General features: G+C 33.9%; 1 protein-coding gene across 1 annotated transcript in view; it reads right to left on the reverse strand.

The window, feature by feature from the left end:
• Positions 1-1,248: 1,248 nt before the first annotated feature.
• Positions 1,249-14,964, reverse strand: part of RhoGAP100F (Rho GTPase activating protein at 100F) — a 70,965-nt gene continuing 57,249 nt past the window's right edge. Inside the window, exons 11-24 of the mRNA XM_077428166.1 lie at positions 14,760-14,952; positions 14,569-14,685; positions 14,057-14,181; positions 12,338-12,516; positions 12,105-12,264; positions 11,695-11,844; positions 11,335-11,615; positions 11,030-11,228; positions 10,722-10,958; positions 10,428-10,628; positions 8,929-9,225; positions 4,735-4,841; positions 3,899-3,982; positions 1,249-2,789 (exon numbers count right to left, since the gene is read on the reverse strand). Of these exons, the coding sequence (XP_077284292.1) occupies positions 1,527-2,789; positions 3,899-3,982; positions 4,735-4,841; positions 8,929-9,225; positions 10,428-10,628; positions 10,722-10,958; positions 11,030-11,228; positions 11,335-11,615; positions 11,695-11,844; positions 12,105-12,264; positions 12,338-12,516; positions 14,057-14,181; positions 14,569-14,685; positions 14,760-14,952 (3,593 nt within the window). The 3' untranslated portion in view covers positions 1,249-1,526. The remainder of the gene's footprint in view (positions 2,790-3,898; positions 3,983-4,734; positions 4,842-8,928; positions 9,226-10,427; positions 10,629-10,721; positions 10,959-11,029; positions 11,229-11,334; positions 11,616-11,694; positions 11,845-12,104; positions 12,265-12,337; positions 12,517-14,056; positions 14,182-14,568; positions 14,686-14,759; positions 14,953-14,964) is intronic.

Here is a 14,964-nt window from a genome sequence, read left to right on the forward strand (position 1 = left end):
GAACGTTTGGAGAAGTTGAATTCAAATGAATTTCAGAGTATTTCATTTTACTATTTGGAACGAAGACACGAGTATATATGTAATATGTTATTAAAAACGGATAATCATTGGTCATTTTTTTCCTAAAGTGTATCTTCTACGATGACGCTCATATGTTCAATAATTTCTTCAACTGATGAATATATATAAAATTGTGCCACAACTTTAATGTAATTTTATTTCATTTTAAAAACGCATATAGAAAAAAATGAAAATGAAAAACAGTATAAAAAAATCATTTTTATAGATGTTTTTCTGAATAGTCATATTACATAAAAATGAAAAGACGTCTAAAAAAATTAAATTCAAAACAATTATAGTTATAATTTTGTATTACAAGTGGAGAATCAACGGTTGCGCTGTTGAATTCGATTCGTTTTAATAATACAACTAGGTAGATCTAATTAAGCTCCATATTTTAGACAATACTGTTCGTTTAGTAATTCTAGGCGAGTCGTTTTGGATAACTCAATGTTGAAATTACATTACATTACATCACACGATTCGTGAGAGCGTTTAGCGTAACTGGCGACCGTCAGATTTGCAAAAAAATTACAGAATACATACAGCAAGGTATCAATATATAGATAAGAAACAGTAAAAATGTTCACGGCTAGAATTTCCATATAAAATGTTTGTCGTTATGAAAGCTATGTATTGTATATTATATGTAAATATCATCAAAAGGTATTATTTAAATATACGTAGTATTAAATATTGTGAATAAAAAGAAATGCAGTCGGTTGAAAGTAAACTGTATCAAATCAAAATTGGAAACCCATATGTTACCCTGTAAAGAGGTTGTCTGCAAATGATTATTTATTATTATTATAATCTGTTTTTATATATCAAATCTGTCTATATATTGATCGATGTAACTTATCATGGCATTCTATTCACTAACAAGATACTACATATTACACAGTACTTGCTTAATTCATCCAAAATTATTAAACATATTAAAATTTATCTTGTCTGTCTACATAGTTGAGTGTGCTATGGTTCTATAATAGTAAATGATTTTCAAGATTTAATATATTAGTAGATAGATATTGAATATAAATTGTATTTGCTCGACAGGTTAGACGTTGTTTCAATTCATGATTTGTTATATAAAAACAGATTTTAATAAATTCATATTGTAATAAAGCTTAATTTTGTTTATATTTAACTATTGATTCATTTAAATATCGCTATTCTTTTTTTTTTCGATACAAAAAATAAATTCAAAAATTGAAAAATGGTAGAAAGTTTACAATGTAGAAAAAATATGTACAAAAAAACAATAATCGCATATATAGTATCAATAGTAAAAGAATATAGTAAATTTACTATGACAGTACTAGCACTGAACGTTCATCGAAAAAAAGTCTTTATCTTTTAGTAACGACATTGCAATTGCATGCAATTCTTTATACAGCGTCGATCAGATAGCATTTGGTGAAGTGGTAGCAAGTGCTAAAATACGACAAACAAAACTTGTATATTCAATCACTCTGTTCGGCGTCCCCGTCCATGTCTCGCTCTTGCGGCTCCCTGGTCCGAGAATCCTCGGTGCCGGCGCTGGACGTCGGCGTCAACTCTTCCATTCCTCGACCGTCTCTCCTGCCGCTGAGCAGGTCGTTACCACCGCTGACCAACGTATCAAACAAATTGGACGAGAACGCCGACTCCCCGTTAGTCGTTTCCTCTTCAATAGTATCCGTGGAGTAGTTTTGTAAAAACGGATTTGTAGAGCTATAATTCAATATGTTATAATTCAAATTAGATCCGCCTTTTTGTGCCGTAGCATACACATCCGAACTATATATGGAACTATGCGCCGGTTTAGTATTGGTGCTGAACAAATCAGCTCCGGATTGTGATGCGTACGTAGCGTAGCTCGGAATTGCTGAACTCACAGCTACTGAGCTTATGGCGGGCATCTTTTGACCGTACATGGCGTTTTTAGTATTGAAAGGATCGTTTGATTTCAAATTATTACTGATAACGTTTGTTTGATTGTATATGGAATCGGTTGTTGTGCCGATGTTGTTGATGGTGCTTTGTAAGTTCGATATTAGAGTGTTTTCCATGTTGGTTAGTGCTGATGACGATAGGTCTCCGATGAATGGTGAGGCGTTCATGGTGACTGCGATGCCAGCATTGGTGCCGGGGATGCCTGGAGAAGCAGTACGCATGACCGAGTGTCCCGGTGAAGATATGCGTGTGAGGTTTGGTGAGTCTCGCGGACTCTTACCCTGTCCGTTGCTTGTGTACGCGTGATTGGACGGACTGCTCGAATACATGGAGGTTGAGGTTTGGTTCGTTTGGTTCTGGTGGTAGGAGGGTGTCACTCTGCCGGATGATGATAGGAGGCCGCTCGGCGAGCCCCGTGCCGGTGAGTGTCTGCCTGATGCTTGTTGGAGAGCTGGGGAATGTCTGCCCGTGGCCGATTGGTGCACCGCTGGTGAGTGGCGACCTGATACGACTCCTTGGTGGAGTGCTGGTGAGTGGCGTCCCGTTGTCGCCGACTGGTGGAAGGCCGGAGAGTGTCGGCCTGTCGACTGTTGGTTCAGCGCCGGCGAATGTCGACCAGCTGATGAAGGGGGTGCTGTGGTCTGGTATGCGGGACGGGAGTTGTTGGGGCCCGGAGACACCCTGGCTGGTTGGCGAGCGATGGAAGATACGGAGCTTCCGTGTTTTAGTGTTTCGTTGCCCGATTGACTATCGGAACTACTGCTTGGTGAGCCGGGAGAAGATACTATCACCTGAAATCGTTTATTATTGTTTATATTACTAAAAGAGTATACAACCTTATTTAAATGCATCCAATTTCTATTATACTTATTCTATGACAGTTGTATTGATAAATAAGTGAATCGTCAAAAATTAAATTAGTGGTTTTACCCGACTTCGCTTCAGAATTGAAACAGAAATGGGGATCCGGAACTGAAACAGGAATGGGGATCTGTAAGTGAAACAGGAATCCGGAACCCGAAGTGAAAAATGAATGGGGATCCGGAACTGAATAAGGAATCAGGATCCGGAACTGAAACAGGAAATGAAAAAGGAATTGGGATTAAAGAAACCGGAACAGGAATTGAAAAGGGAATCAGGATCCAGAACTGAAACAGTAATCGGGATCCGGAACTGAAAAAGGAATCGGGATCCGGAACTGAAACAGTAATTGGGATCCGGAACTGAAAAAAAAATCGGGATCTGGAACTGAAAAAAGAATCAAGATTCGGAACTGAATAAAGAATCCGGAACAGGAACTGAATAAAGAATCCGGAAACGGAATCAATATGGTCGTCATAAAAAATTATATTTTTTCGATAACGTCACGGATTCTACCACCCAAACCTTACATACACACATTAAACCTTACAAAGTCTCTTTCGAAATTATATATTAGATTAAAAGTAATCCTCAATTCACCAAAAGGATGAACATAAATAATTGTAATGAAAGTATCGATTCACATGGAGATTTTACAGAGATTTGCAACTTGTGTGCCAATAGATATTGTTCACAACACAATATAGATTATTCTATTAATTTTCATTGCTGTAAACGATTCAACATAAATATGAATAATTGACTATACACTATAATCACAATACTTTTTCTTACCAATGAGTATTATGAGCATATTAAAGACTCTTCTGAATCATCACTGCATAAACTTAAGAGAATTGAATTAGAAGAGAACTTCATCTTGTATTTTCAGAATCAAAATAGCAATTTCAACACAATAATTTGTAATTTTAAAATTTTCATATTTAATTAAAATAACCTAGTTCCAAATCTTAACATGTTTCTTAATGAAAAATTATATTATAAGCAGAATGGTTGAAATGAATATAGTCCTATTTACCTGTCGGGAGCGAGGCGGAACGGGAAGAGGCCCAGTTCGCGGCGATTGAGGACGATATTGGCCTGCCTTGGCTGATAATTGAGCCTGCAAATAAAAATTTATAAACTTAAATAAAAATAATGATAGCACCTATGAATATTACCTACATATATTTAGTATCCAAATATTTAATTTACTTATATAATAAAAATAATATTTTAATTTAAATGAAATGTCAATGAATGCGAGTGTTAAAATTTTTATAATTGAAATGAAATGATTTATTATTTTTATACTTGATGTAAAATAACAACAGTACATTTTGAAAATTAACCATCGTTTAATGAGTATGACGAATAAACTTTTTCTTTTGATACATCGTTTGCAGTGCACATTTGGCCCCTAATGAGCCACACTATTGTCCAATATATATATATATATATAAATATATGTATATAACATTAATAAGCTGCTAATGAAGCATTAATTTTGCATTGTATAGCCATTACGGTGCAAGTAGTAAGTACCAAATCTATACGTTAGTCTAAAATATATATATATAAAATGATCACGACTCATTCATTCGATCGATTCTATGAGAAATTTTTAATTAATAATAAAAAAAACCATGCTATTATAAATATATCGAAAAAATAAGAAATTGTATCCTCAAAACACGAGCGACTTAAATTATATACATCGTCATTGTATTTAACGTCTGCACGTGTGAATTGTTCATTGCTTCTTATTAAGTAAACTTTAACTGTCATTATGTTAAATTTTTGTATTGTTTTTTTTTTCATTGTGAACTATTTAATAATATATTATAATAGTATTAATAAGAAATGGTTACTTACATGCCCTACCTGTGATGGGACGGGAGAGGGCCGAGCCGATGGAGCTTGCAATGCTGCTGATGCTGCTGCTGCTGGCCGATATTGACTGGCTGAGGGCTGATACTGGCCTAAGGACCATATTCAGTTTAACAAAAAATATGTATCCGTATCGTTACAATATAAATTGCTCACTTTAAAATCAATTTCGGAATTCAAAATCAATCTAAAATATAATGTAAAACAAACCTATCTAATCAAAATATTTTATTATTCAAAAAAGAGTTGAAGGATACAATGATTAAATATTTTTCATTACAAGAAGCGTTTACTCAAAAGCGGTGATGATGCATCGTGCAATCTTTAAATATACAAGTTACACACAAATCATATATACATACACACACACACACACATATATATATATATATATATATATATATATATATATATATATATATATATTTATATACACAGTTACAAGGAAATACAATTCTAATACAAATTTGAATCAGTTATCCAAATGCAAGCAATCTTTACGAGGAGAAAGAAGTGGGGATACTATATAAATATACTCAATAGAAAAAGTTTAATATAGATATGTAATATGTAATATATTAAAATACACGAGTTATGCGACAAGATCAATTTTAATAGTTAGCCATTCAGCAATAAAGTGGTGGATAAAGCTTTGAGTTCGACGACGTGAAAATTCAAAATAATATTATTAACACAACATTTACTATTTTTTTAAGTTTACTTGATATATTTTAAGATGTAAAATTCTATGTAGGAATTGATTTGGTGTGTTTCTATCAAATGTGTTCTATTGTATTATATATACCTACCTAAAATGATGATCTATTTTTGTTATTGAAAATTTGGTAAGACATTACAGTATATAATGTACGTATGTAAAATACTACCAAATTTAATTATACGAGTATGTATGTATAGCCATAGCTAAAAGCATTGAAATAAAAAATGATTTTTTATATATATACATATACATACATATATAAAATCTTTTTTTTTTTATAGCTTCACGATACAAGTATGCGTTTATTTATTTGTATGTATGAATTAAGCATGAATTGAACAAAAATTTTCCCATTAGAAATATTTTTGAAGAGTTTTAAATACTGGATATGCATTTCAACTACTTGTTCAAAGCATGTAAGTTACTGTTAAACGATCGCATATTGAAAAACAACATGTAGCTTAGAAATATGAGATTCATTTAAAAATGATTAGCCCAAATGAGCCGCAACCATATTGGCGTATTAATAATATAATAGAATATATATAAAAAAAAACTACAAGATAAATCTTATCAGTACACTAATTATAGTGCTAGAAAAGTTACAATATTTATTGTTTTAAAGTATGTGAGCTTTTTAAAGCAACTTATATGCTTTTGGTAAGAGTTTGCATGTATTTTCGCAGTTACATTTATATTAGTATCATTTGAATTATATTTCAAAAAGCTATAATTCATTTGTTTAGAAACTATTTTTCATTTGTGTAAAAAAATTTTTGCATTTGTTTAAAAACTATTTTTCATTTGTTTGAAAACGATTTTCCATACTGTAAATATCAATTTTGTAAGCATTTTGAAATGAATAGGAAAATTTTTGCAAAATCATAATTGTATGCGTTTTATTGTATTAAAAATATTATGTAAATAAAAGTATGTATTGGAAAGTATATTATGCAATATTTAGAAAAGCTAGCCAAATATTCTAAGCATATTAGCCAATGAAACTGAAGCAGCCACTTATCAACTACTATAATATGAACATAAGAGATATATTCTGTTGAAGAGAATACTATATCGTTATATATATATATATATAAAATCTAAACACAATAATAATGAAAACAGAAACGTTACAGTATCAAAAACATCAAATTTCCCATCTGATCACCACAGCCAAGCTCGACTAATAGATACACCTACACAATCCGTTCCAGTGCGATCATTATATATATAATATATATAAAACAAAAATAAAATATACATATATACACATATCACCGCCATGATCATCATCATCTATATATACATATATATATATATATATATATATATATATATATATATATATATATAATATAATCGATGCAGGACATTTTTGTATTTCAAGCTGTTCTAAATAGGAGAAACTTTTCGAGTAGACATGCACGTGCCACACATAAGCCCCGAGGTGGACGTGGTAGGGGTGAGTAGTAAGTAGTAAGTAATAAGGGCGTGCTAAACACACAATATTGAAGGTATGTATTGCTTTTGGGGTTGCATTCGCCACATTTTAGTATTACCTGGCACCATGGAGTGTCCCACTGGAGACGCACTGGCTCTGTTTCCATGCGGCCCGGGCGCTGGCTCGCCGCGCCGAACTGTCTACAAACATACACGCATTAACCACGTGCTCAATCACCGTTCTCTCACCAGGTTTCCGTTTCATGAGATCTTGCCGCAGCCACGATCGATCGATGCTGTGTTTTAATTGTGTTTTTTTTTTTGGTAAACTTGAATCATTCCGCAAGAAAGTATAACAATTGTGTTTGTGCCGTTATACAAATCAACGATGAGGATACAAAAACTATTTTCGTCGAACTTGGTTATTGTGATGTTGTCTTTATCGTTTGTTGACGATTTTGGATTTGATATGTGAAAGATTTTGAATTTGATTTGTTGGGAATCTGTGGTTTGATTATCAAAAGATTTCTTCAGAGTCTACATATTTCTGAGGAATCAACGTTGCATATTTTAATGATAATTTAGTTATATATTAAATGGAAATAAAAAAGTGGAACATTCAATAGTTTTAGAAAGAAATTTTTGGTATCTACTTATGTACATGTATGTATGTATGTACATAGATTACTCTTTAAAATTTGCATTTTATTATTTGGTTAGTATTTTTTTTAATTGAATGGTCAGTATTTTTTTTTCATATTAATAATAAATAAATAAAGGTTTTTGTAAATTAAATATCGATTTTTTTCAGTATAAATATCAATATTGATCAGTATATATGTACATATATTAGGGTAAGAATAGATTAGGTTGATGAGCAAAGTGTGTATAATATAGTGATGAAAAATGCAATGAATTTCGAAAAAAAAGTTAATATAATAATAATACTGACCATTTATTAAAAGTGCTTTCCAAATATATAGCAAATAAAATTTTAAAAATCAAGTCAGAGATATAATATTTGCATAATCAAACCAAAGTCATTAAAAAAAAATAATGATTTAGAATATTAAATAATTTTGAATATTTTTTATGTATAAAATTTTCACCATAACCAAGTTTGACTTTTATCATTAAAAAAAAAAAACAGTCAAAAAAACAATACACAAAGTAATAGATATAACATAATAAACAAATTACAAATGATCTATAGGATTTTTGGCACAATTAAATGTATTAAGTCATTCAAAATAGCATAATATAACAGTATGTATGTATGTGTATATTATTTTAAATGTTTGTTTATTATTTGTCATCATATTTTCCTTATATAAATATTGTATACAAAATATATAAAAGTACATACAACATTGATTAACTACTACTGCCCAGCACAATTAGCAAAATCGAATCATAAAAGTCGTGTACAGCATTAAAGAAATGCGAAACATAAATTATTTAATCTCAAACAGCGTCACAATGACTACACAATTAATCAATTTTTATTGTTTATTGATTGGAAACTACATAAAACACTGTTTGAGAATAAAATTCAGCTGTATTTTTACTACGAAAAATAACCGCAAAAGAAACAAAAGTCTTATATGTTGTTTATTATGACAGTACGCATATTATCGAATATGAATGTATCAAATTGAGGCTTTATTTATCCATAGTCGAATATTGCAGAATGGCTATTTTTCCAATTTGATTAAAAAAATCTCTACATGCACACTTCAACGGAACGAACGGATACAAGAGCACATTGCAGACTTTGATCACATTACAAACTTTACAAATTTTCTCTTTGCATTCAAATCAAAGTTTACAAAGCGCTCGCATAGAGATTTTTCACATCGCAGGAAAGTAAAGTAAAAGTATGAGGAAACAAAACAAAACAAAAAATAATCACTATTACGGAATCAATGTCGTTAAGATTATGCAAGTTTATACTGAATATTACATTATTCATACTTACTCGTTGTTCAATTTGCAATGTAGATTAATAATAACATTACCTGAGTGCTTCGGAGCCGGCCATATCTGAAGTAGATATTTTAGTACGCCGATTGGCTGAGCGTATTCGAGCTCATTGTTGACCATGTGAGCGTCGCTCGACGAGTGCAGCATCAGTGGTGGAGCCAGAGCCGTGGCCAGGTTCTGAGGAGACATCTTATTACGATCGGACACCGACACCACCATAGCCAAGTGGTCGAGCAGGAATATGAGAGTCGCTCGGTTAGTGCGCGGCAAGCAATCCAATATGCTGAACATTAGTTTGGCATTACCCTCGGGATCATCAGGCAAGCATACTCCTGAAATGTACACACACCATTTAGTAACACTTGTGCATACATACATACCCAAAACTTAAAGCTGACTGATTCATCTCTATCTAGTGATCAATATTTTTTGCTCGGTATGGTAATAGTATTGTTATTTTATATATGTACGTGGTAACAATACATGAAGTTTTGTGATCATGCTAAAATTCGAACTCGAGATTTTGACTGATTCGAATCAGTCAGATCAATCAATGATAATGTTTTCATGATCTAGAAAAAATGTGTTTCTGTGTGTGTGTGTGTGTATTTTGGGGATCTTTTGAACACCGTTGGTCCTATCGAACCGAAACTTGGTATCGCGTACTGAAATTCTTATCGATACGACGTAAATTTTTCTCAAAATTTTAAGTTGACCGGAAATGGTAGCTTCCCTTATAGGTAAGTTTTTGAATTAAATTTTCTTCCAAACTGCTAACTGAATCGGACTGAATTTTTTTTACTTGTATTAGAAATTATAAATTTAATAACCTAATATTTTCACCTGAACCGGAAGTAGTACTTTTACTCTAGTGAGTCGAGGTTTTTTATGTTTTGCTCAGAAACCTTTTGGTTTATTGAATTGAAATTTCATATCTAGAAGTTTAAGCTTAATACCAAGTTATGTATGAAATTTGGTAAGCATCCGTCAACCGGAAGTTGCTTGTTCGATTTTTCTTCTACTATTTTTTTCGACCCCTTAAACATGTGTGCTCTTCACGAAAAAAATCAAGTATAACTCTTATATCTATGTGATGAAACTAAAAAAAAAAACTTAAAAACTTAAAGCTGATAAGGTTTTTGTCAGAATTCGTAAACCAGAAGGAGTATTTTTTTTAAAACAATATTTCATTATTTTATTTTGACCTTTTAAATTATTTTTATTTTCTTGATATTTAATGTGTATAATAATTATAGTGATTTTAAGTAATAAAAAAATTTCGAACAAAATCCGACAACCGGAAGTAGAACTTTTGTTTTGTGTAAGTTTCCCTACATTTGCGCTCAATTTGCATTGAAAACCCTCCCATAACCGGTATGCGTGAGCGTGTATGTAAGTTTAATTATCGAATTCTGTTTTCTGACCTTCTTATATTCCTCAAATACATAGATAAAGTAATGGGTTAGTTACATCTGAATTTTTTGTTGATGTATCAATCAGCTTGGAATTGTTTTTTGTATGATTTTGTAAAAACCTAGGGCATCGACGGTCATCTGATAAAGACACTTGGTGAATAGCGGCTGCGGCAGCTCTCGAAGATAATCCTTGAGCACGCCCGTGATCACATTTATGTCAGGGACGTTGTCCGGAGTCAACTCCACAGATCTGCTGTTCCTTTCGAAAGCTTCACGCAGTATTCTCTTTTTCGTGGCGGATCCGCACAGTCGGTAAAGTCCTATAAAAAGATTTTATTCATAATTGTATTGTATGAATATTCTAACATGTAGGCTACTTAGCATGCTCCGGATGAGGAACTAAAATGGGTTACCGATAATATCCAGACCACGCCTTTCAATTTCTTCGACACAACGACGGATTATGACTGGCACTGGAGGCTGGTTGGGCTGAGTGCTGGACCTGGACGATTCACGAGCAACTACAGTTTCCAAATCGGCGCCAAACAACGGTGGATTCAAACCACCACCTCTAGGTATAGTCGAGGGCTGTCCTCGTCTTCTGTATAGAGTTGTTGAATCCGTATAACGTAGTCTCAAGAATAGAGTACCTATAAATGAATACAACATGTTAAAATAAAATTATACATACATAATACTTACTATTGTGTATAATACAAACCTCTGGGTTCAATTTTCAATGCTAACTGATGGAGTGGACTTTGATTTAAAAGTTGAACTAGGTTAATAGCACCTCTGTAGCACAGTTTGTGCCTGTGTTGAGGGTCCCAAGAATATACTAATAAGTCGAGCTGTCTATTGTTGACGAGGTCTAATTCAAATGATTCGTCCCAGTCAAATTGCAAGTCTCCAGTTCGCACCTGAAAGTAGATATACAAAAATTAATATGGAAAATTGAATTCGTATCCTGTCAGAAATCAATATACAAAACTTGTATTGGTTAAAAAACTTGTAGATGTTACACACCACAGTCCTGGCTTTATGAACTCGATCACACTCCAGCACGCAGTACAAATCTCTCGCTGGCTGAGGAGTAGCGTGTGGAGGAGGTGGTGGAGGAGCACCAGGACCCGTAGGAGTTGCAGGTCCTGATCCACTCGATCTTAGTCCTCGTCCTGCTAATAAATGTAACCAAAGCATTCCTGATACGCCACCGGCTGCACCTCCTCCTACCGCTAGTCCAGGCAGACCGGAGACAGAGGACGACATAGTCATCGATGGCTTATCGATTTTATACTTGACGAAGTCTGAAATTTATAAATCAAATATGTATAATAGTAAAAATATCGAAGTTTATTTTGGAGAGATATTGAGCTGATGTCAAACCGGAAGTGTTGATGTCAACGTGTCGGTTTCTCGGTAGAGTTGAAGATGGTGTTGGAACAGGACTAGGTCCAGCCACGCTCATTACACCACTCCTTGATCCTAATTCTAGCAGTTGTCGCATTCTTCGCGCTGAAGGTGATCCCATCATTCCTGGAAGGTCTCATTATATATATTTTCAAATATAGCAAGTCTCAAACAAGACTTCTATTACTACATATCCTTAGCTAAAGTTTATATTTGCCTTTTGAATCCCCATGATTTTTTTTCTACATTCGTTTTAAGTACTGTTCTAATACCTAACATATCTTAGTACAGTATATATGTATATATATAACCCTGTACCCAATAAATAGTACAATTTTAGATATTTGTAGTATAGTCATCAGGACTAAATGAAATTGAATAAATACCTGATGAAGTAATATGTTGAGTAGAGAGCGATCTAGCAGGTGGTATCAATCCATGAGTGGACGATGATCCTCTAGTGAAGTTCCTATCGAGAGTACCCGTCAGAGCTGATCTTCCCGCTCCGTAGAGTCCGTACGATGAGCTGAACGTTGCGTTTTCAGCCTGAAATTCAAAATAAATAAATTAGATATATCTTAAGTGCTAAATTTTAAATGATTTTGAATGTAGGACTTACATTTTTTAGGGCATCATGGATGTTTTCAGCGCTGTAGGTGAACCTGGCTGCCCTGTGTTGGTTCAACACGTCCCTGCTGGCTCTGATCTGTTCGTAAATGGCGCTCGTCGACGGAGTCCGCGACAACCATGAACGATACTCATCTGAAGTGAACACAGACGACGATGATCGTACATGACCTGATCGAAATTGTTTTCAAAAGCTCTATTTAATCTATTTCTCAACAGTTTATGACAGTGCCGAGTCTCGCGTGCGAACTAAATCTAAGACGTGCAATCATTAATGCTATAACATGGTTCAATTTAACAGCTTAAGTTGATACGTGGTTTAAATGGATATAGATTTCTATAAAGGAACCAAACAAAATTTGGGAGAATCTATAGAAGAAATTTCCGGGATGCTGGTGAACCCGACTGATATTGGTTGGTTCAAATAAGTTGAAAAAAAGTAGTCTAAATCACATGGTAGTGCACTGGTAGAGGTATTGCATACCAGTAGAGAGGTCAAGGGTTCAAGTCTTGGCCAAATATGCTGCTGGCGAGATCTTCTGGTAATTAAAACGATGGGGAAATCTTCTGGTAATAAATCGAGGGGGAGGATAAATTGGTATCCTATTAGCATCTCGAATTCGTTGAAACTTATAAAATGCTACTTACATAACGTATTTCTCGCAAATTTTCTATGTATCAAAAAATTTGCTGATTGTCCATAGATGTCTGTATTGTATTATATGGACATATACCCTGTTATGATTGAAAAGTTCTTAATACTGTATAGTGGACGTGTAGAGGGATCTCCGAGATTGGAATGAAAGATGCAGCAATAGTCGTAGAGGCAGTTTATTGTTCTCATTATATTATCAGCTCCGAATGAAGCACGGACCAAAACTGCCTAATATTTATACGCCAATGTGTGCACCCAACGCAGAGAAAACATTGGTGGATGGATCACAAAACCTTATTGGCTGTTGTATACAGCTTGTTCATACGTCGAGGCGTTTTAGGCATGAACGTGAGATGAGGTGATTAGTGCTAGTAAACCAGTGGTTGACGAGCGCCAATTATCTAGTCTCTAACAAACGTTACAGTATTGTTGCGTAGACGTGAAGAAGGGTTTTTCAGGATCGGAGAGAAAGACGCAGCCAAGTGTTGTAGAAGTTGTTTATTGGTCTGCAACCGTCGGCTCTCCAGCTTAGAATGCTCTATAGTTCGAGAGCGCCCAATATTTATACTCATCGGGCGCAATACATATACAGATATTCACGAGATTCTATTGGTCGATGAGTCGCGCGATCCTATTGGCCGTTATACACGACTCCTCTATACGTCGAGGTCATTTTGGCGCGAACGCGAGATCAGGTGATCAGCGCTAGTAAACCATCGGTCCACGAGCACCACTCACCTAATCTCTACGTAGTACTTATGTACAAAAATACTCTAACCAAACGTGACGCCTTGGGATAATTCCTGTCATGGCACATATTATATGATGTATGTAAGTATGTATAATATAATATAAATAAAGTTTGGTTTGAATTCGATACTAAATAAAAGTTTTGAGCATATCTATTCGTTATTGGTCATAAAAAAGAATTGTTCCAATGCTCTGGGATATACATATTGTTAGTGTTTTGAAAATAGTTTTATTTTATTATAGCATTAACTATCGTTCTATTTATAATACTAAAAAATTCATTGAATAATAAAAAAGATCTATCACCTCTAGGTCCTCTACCGGTGAGATGGGGCATTTCAGGCGCCGACAAATTTCCATCCGTTTCATCCATCAACAAAGATGGTGCGCCTCCTCTGTCTAACGTGCCAAAACGTTTCCCCATTGTTATTCTGAAAGTGGATCAAACGTCTGTGCTTATATTTGCTTTAACTTAAGCTTAAGAAACTTAAGCTTTAACCCTAGCTACAAGTTTGAAATTAATTACTTGTAACAACTAATGTATAAGTAAATTCATATTATACATGGACATATGTATGTATGTGGTTTTGCAAAAGTTCAACAGTAATAATATGAATATTACTCAACTAATAATATGAATTTTACACAGTAATAATATGAATATTACAACTACACAAATAATATGAATATTACTCATGTGAGTTGGATTTATTTTACAATTTTTTTCTTCATATATGTATGTATGTATGTATGCAGTTGGAATAATTTCACTCAAGGCTAGTTTGATTCTTAACTAATATAGTCCTATGAACAAATACCTAGTGGAAGCTCTTGTATCTCTTGGAAGTGAATTGAACTTGTTGACCAGATCACTACCAGTCATAGTATTTGTGCGAGACATTGAGGTGATCGCAGGAGCCGGTTGTTGGTTCGATCTGCAAATAATAAAAAAAATCAACTGTCAATTCTATACAACTTCTTAAAACCAAAACAATTCAAAATAGCGAACCTATTGTAATAATAATAATTGGATCTAGAACCGCACGTTGCTTCCGTATCCGACGAGTAATCTAAGCTTCTATTTCTTCGTGTTAACGTGTTTTGCGCTGATATAGCACTCGGTGGAATGTACTTCGAGCTGATGCCTCTTGAATCAGGACCAGTTGTGGCGTACCTTTGGTTGTATCTGGATAAAGTTGATCCTGAAACAATTT

The sequence above is a fragment of the Arctopsyche grandis genome, chromosome 1 (assembly GCF_051622035.1).
Source record: "Arctopsyche grandis isolate Sample6627 chromosome 1, ASM5162203v2, whole genome shotgun sequence".
NCBI classification, from domain to species: Eukaryota; Metazoa; Arthropoda; class Insecta; order Trichoptera; family Hydropsychidae; genus Arctopsyche; species Arctopsyche grandis.